The sequence below is a fragment of the Manacus candei genome, unplaced genomic scaffold (genome assembly GCF_025592945.1).
Source record: "Manacus candei isolate 608988 ecotype Guabito, Panama unplaced genomic scaffold, ASM2559294v1 h1tg000014l, whole genome shotgun sequence".
Classification (NCBI taxonomy): Eukaryota; Metazoa; Chordata; class Aves; order Passeriformes; family Pipridae; genus Manacus; species Manacus candei.
In genome coordinates, this window is record NW_026138062.1 from 18,241,124 (window position 1) to 18,261,998 (window position 20,875).

The following is a 20,875-nucleotide window of genomic DNA, read 5'->3' on the forward strand; positions in this document are numbered from 1 at the left end:
TAGATTCAGCAGAAAAAATAGAACTGGCTCATTTAGACTATGCATGGGGTAAAACTTTGTATGTTAAAATGTAAAAACAAACAAACAAACAAAAACAAAATGGAAAAAACCCAAAGAAAGATGTGTTTGTCTTCACTGACAGCCTCACTGTCCCTGCTCAGCTGTGTCAGTTTTGCCAGTAATGAGCATAAGAACTAATATCACTGGGTTTTGTTCCTTTGCAGTAAATTATAAATGCAACTCCGATGGCAGTACAAGCCATTATAACTCTGACATCAAGAGGCTGAGGCACACTTAAGGCTTGGGTTGATTACCTGTCTTTGAAAGAATCTCTCAAAATTAATCAAATTGCCCTGCTCCCCACAGAAGAGTACTAATGCATACCACAGAAAACACACACCCAGCCTTAATTCTGTCCTGTAAGGGATCTAATTTAAGGTGCACAGGAGTGGTAAGGACTGGCTGTTCCAAATGGCCTCAAAGAAGCAAGCATATACAGAAAAGTACAGTACAGTGGTTTGCCTTGTATAAATTCCATAGTAACTGTGTGTAAGTTTTGTCTGTAGGATTCCTCCATCGGTGGTAATCACCAGGGCTGGGGGACCAGGGGTAGAGTGGGGCCAGCTGCTTTGGTCTCACCTTCCTCTTGTGTTGGGTAGAGAAAGTTACAGCGTGCCTACAGCTTACAACACTCAAAGATGATGCAGAATTCATGCTGGTTTATGACCAATTCTACCATCATGAATTAACATGGCTTTTCCCCTCCTCTCTCTTCATTTACTGGCAACAAAACTTTAAAATTCCAAACAACCCTTCAGGATTTATGCAAAGTCTTCATGGCCCAGACTACCTTTCACTATGACATTTTCTTGGTATGGCAAGGACTCTAAAATGCTTCTTTTCCAGCATTTTGGGGAAGGAACCATTCTAGAAGTTTCCCATTTTTCAGATGCTCTACAAGAAGATGCATGATGTTTGACATGTAAAAGGATGATCAATGAAACATCAGCAACATACAAACAGGAGAGAAAGTGGCATGCCTGAAGAATGTACCTATCCTAGAGATTAAAAGGAAAACAATCAAAGGCCAACATCATACACTCAGTCAACATTACTCCAAAATGAACTTACTAATCCCAAGTGCTAATTTGTTAAAAGCAGCACTGCAGCCTTTACCTAATAACTTGAATCCCACCACCTTAGGGAGACAATTACTACACTACCAGCAGCCAGTCTTGCTGACCTTAGGAGCTGCAGAAGATACCTGCCACCTTCTGTGGGGAGCTGAGGGAAAAAAAGATGTCCCAAAATGCCTCTGTAGAGAGAAAATTACTATGAACCAAACCTCTCGGCCAGTTCAAATATTTTACTGTTTAATGGGGATTGGTGAGCAGCTGGATTCCAGGGCAGCCCAGCAATGTGGCCTCTGTGGCACCTGTTGGTTTGCACCCTCTAACAGTAGGAATTCGGATTAAACAGTAGAACCTGTACCAGAACAGCCTTGCTGCAGGTCATGGGACCCAGCACCAGTGCCAGAGCTCTAACACTGAACTGCTGGAAAGATACAAGCGGCTCAAGAGCCAGTGGGTGCACATGAGCTTGGCCACCACCAGCAGGATCCACACCGAGAAATGCTCATAGTAAAAGATGTTACTTCCAAAGAAATCCAGTTGCTGTATTTTGGTCTGCATTGACTCCAAAGATTCCTTCCCAGCTCTCACAGGATCCTTGAGACTGGAGATTCCTTAATGGCCTTGAATGGTGAACTGGCTGAAAGGAAGTGTCCTTGATTTCACTCCAAAGTCTAAGAAGGGCTGGCAGAGGTCACAGGTGCAGCACCAACAGGAAAGCCAAAATAAGCTGCTTGAAGGCATAAGAATGCATACCAATTTGTAACGGAAATGTGATTCTATTCCTCTCTCTTCTAGAAAAGCAAATCTTTCATTAATCTTAAAAAAAAAAAAAAAAAGCCCAAACCAGCTCTTGCCTAACAAGACACAAATCTTGCCTGGAAGACTAAGATGAATCAAACCAGAATGCTGCCAATTTTATCTTGGGAGAAGGAAGGAGCACAGTGGCTGCATACCTTCTAGAGCAGTGGTTGTGGGAGCACATCAGCTAGATCGGGAGGAAAAAAACCCAAAATACCAGTTGGATAGGAAACAAAGCAATCTCCTGAACAGATTATGCTAAGAAATGGCTCTGGAGTTACTGCTCCAAGGCTATGAGAGCAGAAATTGCAGACTCAATTGCTGGGAAAACAACGCCCAACAAATTGCCAAAGAACTGAGAACACAGATCTTCATCATTAATTGGTAGGAAACACTCAACAGTTATATTATTTATAAGAAGTAAATTTGGAGTGTCTTAGCGTGGACGAAAGAAACCTTAGTGTTAATCTCTGCCCGTATGTAGGGGAAAAGGTCACAACTAAGGCTAGCCAATTTTTTTTCCCCTTTAAGGATCGAGTGAAAGGCCAGATCATGTCTCTGGGAATTCATCACCAAAATGTTACTGGACCGTTTTCTACATCCCAAACCCAGTGGGTACGACAGGCGGCCCATTTGGTGTCTGCCAGGAGCCGAAGTTCCCTTGAGGAGCGAGCCCCCCGCTCCCCCGGCACCGGCGGGGCTGCCCGGCCACCCCCAGGGCCTCAGAGGCTGCGCTGGCACCTGGCCGCAGCACAGGGCACCCCGGACGGACCGGCTATGGGGGCAACCTGAGATCTTCCCGCAGCCTCAAGGAGAGAGGCGGCGTCCGGAGACGGGGCGGGGGCAGCGCCCGCCCCCTTCCCTCCTTCCTTCCCACCCCCGTGACTCACTCACCCGCCCGCTCCCGGCGGACAAACTGCCAGCGCCGGAGTCACCGCCCCGTCCCGGCACTCCCGCGGGGCCGCGCCACTGCCCTTCCCGAGCGGCCGGGCCGGGCGCTGCCCCGCGGGACGCGCCACCCCGCAGCCCTCGGACAGCCCAGCCAGGGGGGCGGCGGCGGCAGAGCCCGCCGTCCCTCCCGCCCGCGCTGCCCCTCCATATTTCCGCCACCTGGAGAGTGTCCATAGAGAACGCCCATGGAGACTGTCCATGGGAAACGCCCATGCAGAACGTCCCCCCGAGGGCCAGCGCCCCCCGCCCAGCCCCGTGTCCCCCGCCCGGCCGCCACCCCCCACCCCGTCACCCCCCCGTCCCCTGCAGCTGCGCCTGCGCCCTCCCGCCGCCCGCTCCCCCGACGGCCGAAGCCGCCCCGCCCCGCCGATTTGAATATGCTAACGAGGCGGGTAGAGGCTGCCCTATGGCGGGGCTAGGAGGCGGTCACGTGGGACAGGGACGTGTCCTTGAGGGGCGGGGCCTGACCTGCCCAGGCTGCCTTAAAAACGGGCGGCGAGTGAGGAAGCGCCTCAGTCAGAGCGAGAAAGTGCTGGGGCGGCGGGGTTACGGCTGCTCCGCCCGAAACTTCTGAGTAACATCAACAGGGGGAGGGGAGGGCGGGCGGCGGTGGAGGAGGAGGAGGAAGGTGGTGGTGGGGGGAAGGTTAGCCAGCAGCGCAGCCCTATCCGCCTCTCCCTCACAAACCAGCCTGTGTTGGGCTGAGCAGGCCCCTCACACAAAGGAGGGCAGGGCAGGCAGGGCTGCCCCCCCTTCCCCCCCGCCTCGGCAGAGGGGCAGCGGGGAGGCGCCCTTCCCCGTGCACAGCACTCACAGCCACTTACTCCTCTCCCGTCCCCCGTCTCCTCTCTCTCCCCCTTTCCCCCCCACCCCGCCCAACGGTTCTCCCTTCAGCCCCCTGCCCGCTGTCCATGTAGCCGCCCGGCCGCCGGCCCTCCGCACTATGCCCATCTTACTCTTCCTGATAGACACGTCCGCCTCCATGAACCAGCGCACCCATCTGGGCACCACCTATCTGGACATAGCCAAAGGCGCTGTAGAGACTTTCATGAAGGTACCGGGCTCTGCCTTGCGAGAAGAGGCGAGAGAGAGAGCGAGAGTGACTGCGTGGGGAGGGGAGGGGGCGGCAGGGAGCGGGGGGCTGCCTGGGCCGGGGGCGCGGGGAGAGAGCGGGCGAGTGCGTGTGTGTGCGGGCAGGGAGGGAGGGGAGGGCCGGGCCGAGCTGAGCCGGGGGGCTCCGGCGGCGGCGCCGCCTCTTGGCTCACCCTCTGCTTTGTCCCCCGTGCCGCAGCTCCGAGCCCGGGACCCGGCCAGCAGGGGAGACAGGTACATGCTGGTCACTTTCGAGGAGCCTCCCTACGCTATCAAGGTAACCCCCGCTCACCCCCCTCCTCCTCGGCCTCCTTCCGGCCCCGCCGCCCCCCGCCCGCCTCGGCCCAGCTGCCGGCGGTCCGGGCAGCGCGGCACACACGGGCTCCGGCGGCGGCGCTGACATCAACATGGCCGACGCTTCCCCCTGTGCGGTGTGTGCGAGCAGCAATGAACTGTGGGGGATATTTATTCAAGTTGGGAGAAGTGACAGCAACTCCAAGGAGAGTTCGGCTGCGAAGGGGCGAGCTGGCGGAAGGACCGACTTCAGCCCGGAGAGCCCGGACTCGGAAGGGGACGGCACTTCCCTCGCCCCTCCGGGGCCGGGAGAGGGAGGCGCACCGCGCGGGGGAAGAGGGCGGTGGGTCCACATGACAGAGGAGGGTGAACCTGTTGGAAGTCGCTTCACAGTGTAATTGGCTTCCATCTGGAAAGGACTCTGGGAGGGTGGTGTAAATACTTATAAGATTTTGGCACCGGTGACTTCACAGAAATTTGTCCTGTGGAACAAAGTGCCTGTTTGGTAGGTGGGGAACTCTAAGGTTTAAGAGGAGTGCATCTTTTCAGGCTTTTTCAACAGCATTAAATATAAAGTAACTTCTGTTTTATTAGCATTTGCAGTGAGCTGTATGCAGTGTGGAAGGCACTTTGTAGCCTAACAGGAAAGTAAAATGTGTATCTGCAGAATAAGTCTTCTCATGTTTCTCTTTGCAGGCTGGCTGGAAGGAAAACCATGCAACGTTTATGAATGAACTGAAGAACCTTCAAGCTGAAGGACTTACAACTCTTGGCCAGTCCCTAAGGACAGCTTTTGATTTATTAAACTTAAATAGATTAGTAACTGGCATAGACAACTATGGGCAGGTAGGTTGACTGTTAATAGGTGAAAAAATCTTATAACACAAACTTCCCAGAGGTAGCAATTAGCTAGTTGTCCAAAGTGGCATCTTCATGAAATACTCAATATGGGGACTTCTTCAAAAATAAGCAGAGCTCAAATAGCTTGAAGAAATAGTCAGTGATCATAGTTTGGTACTCAACTTACCTTTTTATAAATTCAGTTATTCCGCAGTTTTTAAGCTGTGACATAACCTTGAAGCTAACGTTCTCAGTTCAACTGTAACTTTTTTTTTCTGTATCAAGTCTATGTTCAGTACCTTAGCTAAGGAGCCTGATATGGTCATGAGAACTTTGCTTTCTCTATACAGTGCTGTATAATCAATTAAGTACAGTTTGGGAGATGAACCATTTTTGTAATAACACTACATGTCCAAAAGTTCTAGAAGGAGCATGACTTTTTGAAAACCATTTCTTTCCAGTGAGTCTACCACAGCATTTCTCTGCATACCTGTATCTTGATAAACCTGCCTGTTGTACCAGAGCCTTGAGAAGTTGTACTTTTTAAATACCTCTAATGCAACTATCCCTTTAAAGCAGGACTTCTGTTTGGGGTGGGCCAACATTCTTTTGCTCATCGATATGAGTTGCTAAAAGACAGAAACTGTAGGTTAAATGTGTGCATTAGGAAGTGTACTGAGTTCTTTCTGGCACTGGATCAAAGTCTGGATTTGTTTCACTTGAAGGATGTTATTAGTATTGGGCAAAGTATAACATGTATTTTTCACATGGGATGTACTAACTTGAATCTGCCCTTTTTGGTTGTTATTCTCATGTAATGCTTCCTTCACTATCTGAGGATTAGTTACTGCTCTTGGTATTTAACATGGAAATGTGGTTGTGAACATAAGTCCCTTTCTTCCCCTCCCCTTTCCAGTCTGTGCAGAGTCTGTGTGATAACATGCCACGTCTGTTTGGGAAGGAAATTTGTCATGCTGCATTGTAATGCTTTGCCACTAGATGATCAAGTGAGCCTAAACATTTTTAAAATCCCAATTCAGTGATGAAATTAAAAAAAAAAGTGGTAGTTCCACACATGGCTATATTTTTTCTGTTACCATCTGATGTCCTCATACATCTGTGTGTAATCTTCCCTGTATTTTGATGTTTTTGTTTAGTTATATGAGCTACACGAATCTTTTTGAACAGTTAACCACTGTAGGCACACACACAGAATACTTACTCTTTCCCGTTGCTACTGGTAATTATTCTAATTCACATCAAATAATTTGCTCTAAGTGAACCAGTTGTGCTCAGCTACTCAATCAAGTGGGCAGTTGAGTTGTCATGATTGTTTTAACTCAAAAGTAGTGTTCATTACTGCAATATTCCCTTTTTTCTATGAAGCGATGACTTTTATCTGTTTTGGTTATAAGTATCTCTGGGCTTGAACTCACCCGTACTTTTGCATGTTTTTTGCTCCATTCCATATGTGGAACTGGCTGTTGAAGAGGTGTTCACATGTGCAGTCAGGTGACTAAATAGAAATCCCAACTCTTTTTAGTGTCTGCAAAAATAGATGAATATATTGCAAGTGCCTGGTCATCTGCTGCTGAAGTCACAGGTTCCCATTTTGGCTGTTCTAATCAAAGTAGCATTTTTTTTTTCTACATAAATCAGATATAATTCTGGAGCACTTAATTGGTCCTCCAGCACTTGCAGGGTGAGATCCAGGGCAGTTAACTGTCCCATCACATTGGTCTTTGAGCGCTATGTCTTTTTATCCTATCTTCCTGTTGTTCATGTCTACTACCTAAAATTGGCTCCAGATGAATGGGTATTTAACCATAGTCTGAGAAACTTAAAAATTCAGGAAAATAAGTGATCAGAATGCTCTCTTGAATTTGAAATAGTTTTCACTCAGAACATCAAGTGCTGATTCTCTTTTTTTAAATCACCTGCAAATATTAAGATCACAAAATAGTGGTTAACTAAAATACAGCAGGCAGATGTTTGAAGAATGATTATTTTAGAGTGGGAGGAGATAATTTTACAAAAAAGCAACATTTAGACTCTCTTAGGTGTGGTATTATGTGGCATAATAAATCCAAACTTTTATTAGGCGCCTTTTTTTTTTTGTGGGAAGTCTTTCTGGCTTAAGATCTTTTGACTAACTTTCTTGTATTTTAGTGTACTGACAAGCTTCTAAGATATTTACCAAGATCCACTTGTTTCATGTTTGAATTGTGAAACAGACTTTTCTTATACATGCAAATGACAAGACATGATACGAGCTTGGTGGGATTCTCTGGTTATGTCATCCAGCAGTGTGATATTTTGTCCCCCTTCTGAGTATGAACTTTTTGTTTGAATGGCACTGTGACTCACTTTACTTGATTTCTTCCAAAGTCGGCCAGAGTTCTCCATCAGCTGACATCCTGAACAAGAGTGATGGCTGAATGGTCATTCTGAAATTGAAGAAAATCTCCTGCTTCATATTTTCTTGCAACTTTAATGTTTGGATTTTTATTATGAGTGTTTATCATACTACTTAAGTAAATAAGTACTGGCTCAGTTACTCAAAGATTGAGTTATCAAGTGGTCAGATGATCACTGCGTCTCGCATTTAGATCTTAAAGGGACACTGTCAATACATTTAGATTGTTAAGAACCTGGAAGATTTTTTTCAAAACCTATTTCTACTACTAATGCTATGTTATGACTTCATAAACACTTAGGTAGGATTGGTAGATCCAGGTTTTTGTGAAGGCTTTTGTCAAGACAAAAAGGTTTTGGAAAGTACACATATTTTAAGGTGGCTGTTCCTTTAACTTTTGCAGCACTTTGAGATTGATAAATTCAGTATTATACTGCTCGAATCCAATAATAGCTTTTCCCCCCATAGTATGCTTTGTGATGATTATGATAGCAGAAGAATGAATGTTCAAATAGGGTGTCAGCTTTTAGCCTTCGCTAAAAATAGCGGTCCTTCTCACCTTCTGCATTTTTATGGAGAGCTTAGGAAAAATACAGGATTTGGATGTCTTCAGGAAGAAAGCAGTTCAAACACATGAATTTCAGGAAGCGTTTACTGTCATACAAAATGTTGTACTTGATTAGCCCAGTTTGCACTTAGCTAATTGACTTCTCTTATTTTTCTCCAGTTAAGCTTCTCCATTGTTTTAGGTAGTCTGAAATACTTAGCCTTTTACTAGGAGATTTTTTTTTTGTCCTCTTGGAATACACTAAGCCTTACAACTATGGTTTGTTCAGCAGTACATGTATAGTCACAATTTAACTAAATAGTTTTGAGTGAAGTAAATGTGCAGTTTGTAATCGTTGATAGAGGGTTAAATACTAATAGATGTGCTTCTGTGGAAACAGAAAACATGGAAAAGGTAGCTGCTGTTATAGTAAAAATGTAAACGATTGAAATGAACTGTCAATGTACTTCAATTATTTGAAGTTTGTAGTGAGATTTTGAAGATTAAGCACTGAATCTAAGGTAGGTAAAATATACGTTTCAATAGAGTTTTGATATTCACATGCAAAGGACCAACACAGCACTGACGAAACTAGAATCTGACAGAGCTCTGGTTTTCCCATACCCCAGGTGTTTCACTTTGCTCATTATTTGTGGAATGAAGGTCTCCTATTTTTTTTTTTCAGCAGTATGGCATAGAATAAGCTTTGAGAGGCTAAAATACACTTATCTAAGTGGATTTCAAAGTGATCGAGTTGATACATCTAAGCATTTTTAGAGATTTTATTTCAGGGTAAAATTTTGTTTTAATACGGCAGATAGAGTGTTTTTCAATAACATAAACTTTTTATGAGCTTCTTATTCCCTTAGAGTATCTTGCACATATTCTTCAACATTGTAATTATTATTGATAGAGTAAAACTGGCTTAGATATCAGTTTGACTTCTAAAGAAATTTGATGTAAAAAAGCGCACATGCTAACTTAGTTGTTTTGCAACAGAACAGTCAACCATAATGCTTCTGTAATGCAAGTAGACTTAGTATAAGTATTTTTCAATCACAGTGCTGCCTGGAGTTAGAGTAATACATGAAACACTTGTTTGGATGACTTACCAGGCTGTGTGCAGTCTTGGTGAAAGCCTTTTTTTTTTTTTTTTTTCCTGCAGTGCATTTCACATATGAACAGAAGCATAACTAAGAAATATTGAGACAAACTAAAATCCAAATGGAATTCAACTGATTAAGAGTATTTTGGGAACTTAAAAATATGCTGAGGGCTGGAAAGAGATATTTCTGATCTGGAAGTTGGAAGGTATTCTGTATTGTTGGCATTGTTTTAAACACCTTAAGTTTTTTCCAAGTGTTTTATTCATACCACATATGACCATCAAACAATACAATCTTAGGTTAACTGCTACTTCATAGTTCTCTCTGAATATATGGTTAGACCCATTCATAGCTACAGTAGCAGAATTGCTGATGTGTTCACACAGTAAAACTTAACATTGGTCTGTAGAGATCAGCATGCTTTGCTGTAATGACTTAAATTCTGCAGTATTCCAAATACAGGTAAATAGCATACCTAGGAGATCAAGTCCAATCATCCTTGTAGGCATAAGAGAACTTTAAGTCATGTGTTGTAGGCTGATTCCTTGCTTGTGTGCTTATCCATGTCTAGGGTCTTCTGAGCTTATAAAACCCACAACAATCACATGTGAAATATTGTCCCCTGACATGGACTGCATTATGTTTTTGCAGTGATGTTCTGTTTTCTTTAAAGTTGTTGAACAATTTTATTTTCCCAATAGTTTTTTGAGGATTTTTACTGGATTTCCTTGTTCTCAAAAGTCCTTAGAGCATGGCTTTTGTCTTGGCATTGTGGGATCATAAACCCTGCACTGAAATGGCCTGTGTTGAGTCTGCCTCCAAATTTGGAACCAAAGTTTAGGTTAGCATTTCTTGCTTTGTCATGTTGGCACAGTTGCACGGGCAGTTTACTTCCCATGTTGGTAAAGGCAGAGGTTTGCACTTCTAGAGTAGTTCTGTTCTGTTTGGTTTTTTTTCTCCCATTCCCCAACAAAACCAAATGGGAGTAGTAAACAAAAAAGCAAGCTTAAGCATGGCAGAAGTATATATAAGAAACAATTTCTCATAGTCTTTTGTGGAATACAAAGGGTTTTAACATACACCTATATGCCTGCTAATGTCAAAGAGCTGTATGTGAAGTGCAGGTGAAAGCCGTTCTCAGTTGCTGCATGATGAAATTAAGCATATTGGTTTGAATTTATACCTTTTAGACCGTAACTTTAAACATGCCATCTTGTCCACCCTTGGAATCTTTGTAATTTTTGGTTAGTTTTGTTTTATAAACACCTTGAATGAGAGCTACATGAGGCACTCTTGAAGTGTGTTTTCACATTGTGAGGTGGAACTGCTTGCCGTTCAGCCTTGCTAGCATAACAAAACTCACTGAAAGTCTCAATAATAAGTGTTCTGAAAATCACATTTTTAGTTCTAATCCAGTGTATTTTTTTAAAGAATTTAGAACAAGCTTATACAAAGTACTTTATTTTTTCAAGTGAAAGCAATCTCATCAGTCTGTTCCACTAGCAGAGAGAAGTGGGGTACTTCATCATGTTCTAAATGTGCTTTGACCACTTTTAAATACTAAGCACTTAAAGATTCAGTGTGATTTGGAAGGGGCAGTGCTTTAACATGTTCATTGTGGCTTTGATTTTTAGGGTGTCAGATGAGCACAGTTGCACTGCCAGAGCTTAAGCAGATGGTACAGATATCTATCTGTCTATGGCTGATATTCTTGGATTCGCTAAAAAGTCATCAGAGGAAGTCTGAGGACAGTTAAGAGTACCAAAATTTTATCTCTTGGCTTGACTTTCTGGAACAGTTTATTTGCTTCAGGTCATTATAGACTCCTTGGATATGCTAATCTTTGTTATTTGGGTGCTCCTATAGCTGAAGTGTATTTGCATTCCATCACAACCAGTTGTCAGAGGGGCAGCACAAATACCCATGGATAATGAGCCAGGAGTTTGATTATCTTGTGAAATACAAGGTGGTTGGTTTTTTTTTTTTGTTTGTTTGTTTTTTTGGTTTTTTTTTGCTAGTATTTGTCATTGTTTATTTTCTTTAAGGTTGTTTTCACTTTTCTTACTAAATAGTTACTTTTAGTCTTGGTTTTCTGTTGTAGACAGTCCGTATCTCTGAAGGTTGAAGGGAAGAACTGTTACTTTTGAATGTGTCTGAGTTTTAATTCAGCTGAGGCTCAGTTGAAACTGTTGTGTGTCTTGAGAGCTTGCTTGCTGTTGCTTTTTTCTTCAAGTACATTCTGTACCATTAACAACATAGTCTTTTAGTTCATAGAATATTCTCATATCTGTGTCTCCCACTTGAAGACTTAGTGAAGACACAACTTCCTGTTGTGTTTTTTAGCATCATATTGTCTGGCCCTTTTTCCAAGTTGTTTTCACTTGTTTATGTAACAGCTTGGAATTTCATGTAATTTTTGAGCATTTTATCTTAGCTAATACAGAACTCTTTATTGAATGTCCGGTTTTCATTGTGTGATTATGTTGCTAATTTTAATTTTCCAAAGTTTAGACCAGTTTCATTTAAGGAAAAATGAATGCCACTTTAGGGGGTAATGGTTTTATGTGTATATAGGATCTTTCATATATATTAAAAGATACTTAATTTTTTTTTAAGGTGAACTACCTTGTGAGCAGTAAGATTTCTGATGATTCTGTAGTATTTATGTGATGTCTAGAAAGCATATCACGTTTGTGAAGTATTTTCTATGTATCAGTATATTTTTACTCTTGTAGTTCTGAATATTAACAGCAAGCAGGATTTCAGGTTTTCCGGATTGCCAGTGTATCTTACAAAAAAGATGGAAGGGATTTATTTAATCACTCCAATACCATCAAATTGGCCCCAATGGACTAGATTTTTCAAAAATGTATAGGCAATTTCAGTCATACACTATTGAGAAATTCGGTATCTTATCTAAGCACCTGTTGTTTCCATTCTAGAGATAGCGTCTCTGCCTAAGTTAATGGATTTGCCCTAGCTTGCATGAATCTATAGTCCAGTCTATAGATTGAAGCCTGAATTTTCCAGTGGGGAAATCAAGTTAGTGCTTACAGTTAAATTAAAATATGCAGGTAAGAAGTTGCTAGCTGCAAGATATAGTACTAACCTTCTCAGGAACCTTGAATGACTGTTATTGGACACTGAGTAGATAAGATTTATGGTTGTATGAGAGGATAAGAGAACTTGTCAAAATCTGATCCTACTCTAGTTATTCTAACATGGGTGGTCAGTGTGGATCTTGCAGTACTGCAGTGGTGGGTAACTAAAATAGCAAATAAGTGTTTATTATGTGTAATGTAGTTCTGTGCTTTGAACTTCAGAGGTCTTGTAGAAGACTGACCTAGCAGGAACCGCAGTGCAGGTGAGGTCTTTAGTATGGGATTTTGACAGTGATTCAGTGACATACAAATTGAAAGTAATGTTTAATGTTTTGTTGACTTGGCAAGGAAACTTTAATCTGAAAAAACACATTTGGTATCTTCTCAGTGTAGCCACTCCTATTTCCCTTAATTTATGTTTGGTTTTTTTTTCCTATCTACGTGTAACTGCTACTGCCTGCAGAGAGCAGGGTGTTAATCTTTCATTCAGTAGTAATGTTTTACTTCCCAAATGCTCGTTTGCGAAGCCTAGCCATGAGTAGTGTTTTACGATATATTATCTGAATACACTATGCATTTTGTCAAGCTAGATTGAACAAATTCAGAGTAATTATTGTTGGAATCAATTTAGGGCACTGACATTCTATTTTAATGCTCTGTATACAGAACGAGTGAAAAGTGGCCATCTCTTTCTACCCTTCCCTGCCCCCCCATCCCTGCTTTGAATCCCAGAGTACCAACTTGATTGTCTGCATCTATTGTAAGACATCTTCAACTTAGATGCCTCCTCTGCTCTGGAACTTACAGCCTCTCATGTGTTGTGCCAAACTTGCTTCAAGTTGTGAGTGTGACTTTATGTAGTAAAATAAATCAGTGAGGGATCAAGTAATGATTGATAAGCTGGATTGTGAACTCCGGTGGTTCAGAATTTGTTCTAAAACAGCTAAGTTGTTCCTGCTGTATTGGTGATAAACTCAAGGAGGGAATTGTGGGGGAGTCAGGAAAGTTACTCAGAAGAGTTGCCCTATGTTTGTAGGTCAATGAGCTACTTTCACTCAGCTTGTCAGTCCTCTGGATTGTTAATCCCCCAAAAAGGTGTGGAGATTTTTGTACAGAACTGTCTTTTCTGATTGGTGGTATTTTGGTTGGCTGTGTTTTGTTTTCGTTGTTTTGTTTTGTTTTTTTGTTCTGGTTGGTTTTTTTGTGTTTTCCCTACTCAGTGTGCTGACAACTGTAGGACTCATTACCCTTCTCCAGTATATGGAGAACAGAGACCTGGCTTAGCACTGCGAACTGCACTGACTGAGCCAGGACCAGCTATGTAAAGTCATTGCTGTGAAGCAGAAAGGCAGCTGTAATTACTTGATCCAGGACTTGACAAGGTCAGTTATATTTGGAATAAAATGTTCAGAAATATTTTTAGGAAATATGACCAAAATCATCATAAATGCAGAGTCTTAGGACTTTAAAGTTATGTTTGGTATGGCTGATTATTTAATTTTTTTTAAAAAAAGTTTATAAAAGCTCAAATATAACCTGTTTTTAGCAGCTTGCATCTACTATATTCACTCAGACAACTTTGAAAACTGCAAGGATTTGTTGGTCAATTAATCCAATTTCAGATGATTGAAATAGTGATTCAGTTACTAATCTGTAACTAACTGATAAATTGCATCTTTTTCTTTAACTGACAATTTCCATTACATTAAAAATAAGGTCCAAGTTGTGATCACAGTTGCTTTTGCTGCTTATGTAGTTCAATTAATTTAATTTGAGAGAGCTAAAGTTCTTTCCTTTGCGAGATTAACATATATCTGTCAGGTAAGTACTTAAATGTTCCAAATGTTGGTGGCTTTTTCCTCATTCTAATGCCGGTTTTCACTGTCCATTTACTTGCTGCAATTCATTATATATGAAATATGTTCTATGTGTTTTCCCTTTTTTTTTTTTGAGACTGTCACATAATTGTGAAAGATAGGACTGAATTGTTTTTGAAACTTAGCAAGGATCTTATCTAAATTGGAGCACTTAGAAGTTAATCAAGCAGTTATCACTTATATAATATGATATTTAAAACTCAATTAAATCTGTTCTTAAATGAAAGAAACAGGACAACAGGACAAACCTATATACTAAACTGTAGTTTTTGAAATTCTGACTTACTAATGTTGAGACTTCTGTGATTTAGGCACATGAAGACATCAGGGTATCTTGAGGCTTTAAGCTTGATGTCTTAAGTAAATTCTACCACGTATTCATCGTTGTTCAACATGAACTGAGTCTTAAACTGTTCCCTTGACACATGCCTTCTGTCTTCACATGTGCACTATTCAGTATGGAGATTTTGTATTCCAAATGATCAGTTCTTGCATTGAATCTCTTTTTCAGACTGCTTTGAGTTGCCTTTTTTGGTTTTTTTTTGCTGTTAGTTTTGGTTTTGTTCTTGGCACAGACTTTCTGAGAGAATTCCAAAATGACTGAAGTTGCACAATTAAATAGTCTTTAAGCAGTACATTCAGTGCCAGACTTGGAAACCCAGAATGTGTAAAGTTATGAGCATCTATAAAAATGATATTAAGCACAGAATTTTTTTGTTACATGTTTCAAGATGGATATGCAACAAAATCATTGCCTATACAACACACACTTGCAAGCTCAAGCAAAGCTAACAGCTTATCATGGTTAAATATATTTCCATGATTTTTATTTTTGAAAATGGGTCTGTCTTTTTTCTTGTGCAGTTCAGATGTTTTGTCTCTGTAGTATTTCTAATTGTAGAAGTGATATCTAACTGGAGCTTTGATTTTTATTACAGCTCTCAGACTGGGCATGGCTAGTGTAAGATGGCATATGTTTGGTGGATCAGTAGTTAATCAAAGCCATAAATAGTTATTTTTTTGAAGATTTTTGAAAATAATGCTTAGGACCAAAATACCAAGAAGCAAATTAATTTTTTTAATCCAATTTATTTTCCCAACTACCTTAAATTTCCTTTTCATAAATGGAACTTAGGTAACTTGTGTTATGGAAATAGTGGTTTTATCAAGAATTCTCCCTTCATTCTTATATTTTGTAACTGATGTGCTGAGGAGTTTGATCTCTTGTTCAGCTTTAGAAAAAGTCTACTGTTATAGTTTTGTTCTGCTTCGAAAACTTTTTGCTAACTGGTTTCTTTTTTTTGTTTGTTTTTTTGTTTAAACCTGCAACTGATTTGTTCTAGTTGCCTGAAATACAGAAAGCTTCATACCACTAAATGTCCTAACTAGGTGTGGAAAAATTTCCATCTACTGCTAATCTGTAGTGCCAGTAAGGGATGAAGCAAAAACCATGTAACTATCTTGTAATCCTTCATAGGTATTCCACATAAGAAACTCTGATTGGTGTCTTGGGTGTTGTAGTAACTCTTAAGTATTTGTAATGTAGTTAACTAAATGTAATGTAGTTAACTAAAGAATTCTCTAGAACATGGAGAATTAGTTTGCCTATAATAACCTTGCTTTAGTCTACAGAGAAGGGCAGCTGTATGTAGCTGAATTCAGGGTCTGTAATCTCTTCTCCTCATGGAGGAAAGATTTCTCTTGGTAGCCATCGTTACTGTAAAATGACTGCTGTTGATACATTGACTTTCACGGGGAAATCATTACTGTTTGAACAACGTTTTCCATTTCTTTAGGGAGAAAGATGGTGGGTTACTGGAAGCATGAATTCAGACCTTGATAAATTCTAGCAGACTTTATTAAAACTCTGTTTTCAAGGTTTTCTCCAAAAGACAAAATGAATGTTTGTGGCTGAGCCTTCCAAAAGATGGGCAATTGGCAGCAAAATGGACAAGTAGAATGATACAGTGTGTGCTGCCCTGGTGCCATAAAACCATGAACCAACTGTTGGATTAAACAGAGTTAGATTAAGAAATTAGAGTTCAGTTAATGATTACTTCTTATTTATACTTATGCAATTACATTTAGGGGTTTTAGGTATACAGTTTTGAGATGGTATGCAAACAGCATACCTCAGGTTTATCTTGTTACTCAGATCACCTCATGAGTATAGGTTTTGTTAACTTGTGCCCCCTCTACTGGCTAGTATTCCAATTACAAAGTAAAATACAAGTTTATGTAGATGAGGTTCCCTCTGATATGCTATTTTGGCCAAATATCAATTTACAAATGTTCCTTTTATGCAGGTAAAACTACAGAAGAATCCGTGTGAGTTCTGATTTGTGAGAATCAGTGGTGGTGTTGAGAGCTGGTGTTTTCATAGTGCATAGTTACTGTTACGGGCACAGTCAAGACTTCAGCATTTTTTCTTTCCCTCATCCCTCAGTTGAAGAGATTTGATGTCTTTACCCACCCTGTGTGTGTATATTGTTTCTTCTATAGAGGAATTAGATCCTTATGATTATTGGAACTACAGAGGACTATACTTTGGACTTCTAAAAGCTGCTACTATCAATCTGCCTTGCTGATGGTCATTTTCCCCTTGAGATGCAGAACTCTCTTATTTTGGTTGTAGTAAGGGGATCTCTCAGATTATTTTTAACAGGTTCTTTCTGAAACCTGTCTGTGGGTGAGGTAGTATTCCCAGGGGCCTATAATGAAGGGAAGGCAGAGCAGAAGTCCTTGCATCTTGGATACTGCAGGGAGAGCTAGAAGATTTCAGTATTATAATAGAAAATGTTTCTCCATACTGTAGATGTTTGTGGACTAGCACTAATAGTAAGAATCCTCCTGCTGTCCTTCAGCCATTTCAGAAAAACACTGGGTGTTTTTTCTTGGTGGTAGTGTAATTTCTGGAATAGGGCTTTCATTAGGTTGTTTCTTAAGATTGCTGTTTGTGACTGATCTGGTGTCTGTCTTTCCATTAATAAGGCATCAAGGGAGATTTCTGGTTTACATTAAAATCTGTTTTATGACTTAAAATCTTGGTAATAGATTTCAAAACACTTATCCTGTGTAAAACTCAAACTGGTTGCTGTAGCTTTCATCAAAGTTTCTTCTGAGACTTATGAAAGTGATCTTGAAATACATCTGCTGTACAAATATCTGATCATCTACTACTAAGACAGAATTGCTACCACTGCAAAACTGTATTATATATTGAATAATCAACAGCATCAAGGGAATATATCAATCTTTATGGACAGCAAGACAGAGATGAGTTAGAAGCTTTCTTTGTGCATGAAGTCTGTCTTGTCAGATCTTAATCCCGTACAGACAGAATTCCAGTATGTTCTTCAGCTCTTACTCATTCAGGTTGAAGTAACAGAAGTCTCTGACACTGAAGATGTTCCTGTTCAAGGAGTCAATTTCAATTCTAAAACAGCCATAATAAGTATTTTTATCATGCAGTTTCAGCCACTTGAATAACACCATGATAAATTTAGAGGTGCTGTATTTTTCAGTCTGGCCACAGAATTATGGAGCTCCGTGTTTGTGACTTGGGAAACAGTTGTGTGAAAGCATAAAATACAATTGGTTCTATAGGTCTTCACAGCTATATTGATTGGCTTTGCAGGAACAATAGAAAATAGTCAAAACTGCTGAAAATGTGAGTAGGACAAGTAAAAAGTTGCACGAGATGCTACAGCTCTTACATAATTGTACCTCTGTGTACTTGACTGGTAGTGTTCTGCTTTGAGCAATGAAGGGGAAAGTCTAAAAATGTTAACTTATGTCATAGACACTTTATGATTTTGCTAAAGTGCAACTGAAGTTTCTAAGATACAAAAAGTAAGTGAAAACTGATTGATTTGGACTGTCTGGTTTAGCTTGAAATTCAAGTTCAGTGTTTTGGTGTTTTTTTTATGCTGTTATCAGTTAAAAATAGCTTTAAAGCTAATAATTTTGCTGTCATTCTTAACTTTAGATTTCATTTTAAGCTATTGTTTTTGAACAATGGTTGCTCACAGATTCTCAGGAGCATGTATGAGAATGTTGACCTTTAAAATTCTAGAAAAAAAAAATTATTGAACTGAAAAACTGATAGTGCAGTTTTGTATTTCCTCGTCAGATATCTGAATTTACTGGCATTTAGGGCTGATACTTCTGAAAATGAAAAGGCTCTGCTGAGATAATATGATGGGAAATGGATGTGCAGTACAACTTCTGTTAAATTTTGTGATTTACTGAAATGAAAGTGTACCTTTTGGAGGTTTATTATGATCTCAAAATGTGTTTTTTCCAATTATTAGTAATCTGTTAAAAATATACACTGTATTTCAGTTCACATTTATTTTCAAATTCTAGCCTTTCTTGGGCATGAAGTTTTTGTACCACTAAATATTTTTTTTTACAGTAGTTGCTTGTTGAACACATCACTTTTAGTCTCTGATTTGGTGTGTTTTGGTTATGTTTCTACCCCATCTATTTCTTGAGGTTTTCAACACTTCTGACTCTGAAATTACTATTGAAATATGTGCATTGAAATAACAGTAGTCTTAAATCAGTCTTCTCTTACTGCATGTACAATACTGTATACTTGCATGTGTAAGGTCAAAGTAGCTCTTGAATTCCTTTATGTGTACACTTGGAAGAAGGAAAAAAATCAGTCATGCTGAAACTTGATGCTAAGCTTACTTTCCAATGGAAGTGAATTCTTAGTTGTGAGAGTCTTAACTAGGCAACAAGTGTCTTGATAGTAATTTGATACACTCCTGGCTTGATCTGAGAGCATCACACAAGTTGAGATGGGATGGCTGTGCCTCTCACTGTGATGCCTGGCTAGTGGTGTGAAGCTCAGTGGTGCTCTCAGCTCTGTATTTGTTTTGTATTATCTGAGCTACTTCAGCTGGAGACCAAAGAAATGGCAACCAATGCAACTGAGTTGCTTTGTGATTTGGAATGAGTAGTTGTGAAGCTGTCTAATTGTTCAAATGAAAGTGTTGTGTAACAGATAAGTTAGTTTTAAGACTTTGAATATCTTGCTTGTTCTTTTCTTAGCCAAGCAAGCTTGCCTGGATATTGATGCTGAGTTTTAAATAACTTTCTTCCAAAAAGAGGGGCGTGGGGGTTTTTTGTCATCTTGGTGCCTATCTGTCTTTGAAAATGTAGATTGTAAATGAAAGAAGTCCTCCTTGTACCACGTTACAGTACTTGGTGGTTGAACAGGATCATCAGCTGGGTGCTTCCTAGTGCTTTCTTTCACCGCTGCTACAAACCTTCAGAAGGAAAAGCAATTTACTGAAAAGAATTTGCTTTTGAAATAAAACCTCATGGTGATTAGTTAGTTGTCCGAATAAGTTGTGAGCAGGCTTATTATTTACACCTTGTTATCCTGAGCTGCTTTTCAGTGCATTGCAGCATACCTGTGAGTTGCCAAAGAGCTGGTAGTGTACACTGTCACCCAATGTCACTGCATGCCCAAAATAATTGGGGTGGACTGAATTGGTTACCTATGTGTTTACAGTCAGTAGTGCTACTATGTATTTTGAAGAATATGGTATTTCTAAGATGTGTAAATTCCAAGTGTTATATTTCTAGAGGAAGAGAAATGGAAAGCAATTTGATTACTGTAGAATTAGATTAATTAGATTGATGTAAAGTTCTCAACCAATCATTGACGAAAGAGCTGCAGTTTAGTTAAAAACGTTGGTAAGTGTCTGGAATTTAATTTTGTGACATTTACAAAATGTCTCTGAGTTTTGAGAGCTTATATAAATAAGAGGATTTTTTTTTTTTTTTTTTTTTTAGAAATACTTGGCTTACTCCTGGTTTTGTGTGCCTTCATAAAGGAAAGGTGGGGAGCATGGTCAGAGGAGTCCGTGGTGTTCTTTAAAAATTAATGACATGGAAATTATTAGTCAAAAATAGTAGATCTCAGTAATGGGCATTTTAACTGAAAATCTTCCTGATACATTCTGTTTCTGAATCAACTCTGAATATGAGTTGATTCTTAATATGTTGGTGATCATCCTTTTTACAGGTAGAATGCTTGTGAAATTATAAAAATCAGACTGAAGATGAAGACATTTCTCCCTCAGATGAGTTTCTTGGGGGAGCTGAAGTTTAGAAACTCTTGTTTCTTCCCTTATGATTTTATAATCATTCTAAGAGCAAACTGGTTAAATTTAAGGCTTAAATTGTAGATGGGTAAAATTGAGAAAAAGTATAGTTGAGAAATTAAAAAGTTCTTAAAGATATTGAGGAATATCCAGGTAATAGGGGTTGTCAGAGAAAATTTTCAATACTTAATTTCAAATAGCACCACAATATTGACACAGAGCATTGCTTATGACACCTTAATATAAAAATCTTACAATTTTTATTAAATGTAATTTAATTTTTACACATTTATTAGCAATAGGTTTTAAGTATTTTTATGTTCTGTACTTGTGAGAACAGTGTTCTTTTCCTCTAGTTAGAAACCCTTTCAAGTAGTATTTCAGTGCAATGTAATTAGCTTCCAGCTGATGTTTTGCAGTTGTGGTAAACTATTAGTTGGCAAAATAACGTACCATAACTGTTTTTAAGAATTAAATAAGGCTAAAAATTCTTATGAAGTTATTTTAATTAAATTGAGTTGCTTTTGAGAGTCCTTAAATTCTTTTAAGTAATTGTTTAAATTGGCTTATGAACTAGCTTAGCTTTCATAGGAGAGGT

General features: G+C 39.9%; 1 protein-coding gene across 2 annotated transcripts in view; it reads left to right on the plus strand.

Annotated features, from left to right (window-relative positions):
* The first annotated feature begins 3,367 nt into the window (after nucleotides 1–3,367).
* INTS6 (integrator complex subunit 6) overlaps nucleotides 3,368–20,875 on the plus strand; it is a 41,837-nt gene continuing 24,329 nt past the window's right edge. Inside the window, exons 1-4 of one of the 2 annotated variants that reach the window (XM_051780206.1) lie at nucleotides 3,368–3,456; nucleotides 3,777–3,936; nucleotides 4,174–4,251; nucleotides 4,965–5,114. In XM_051780206.1, coding sequence (XP_051636166.1) covers nucleotides 3,826–3,936; nucleotides 4,174–4,251; nucleotides 4,965–5,114 — 339 coding nt within the window. In that variant the 5' untranslated portion in view covers nucleotides 3,368–3,456; nucleotides 3,777–3,825. The other variant, XM_051780207.1, reaches the window with a different exon arrangement.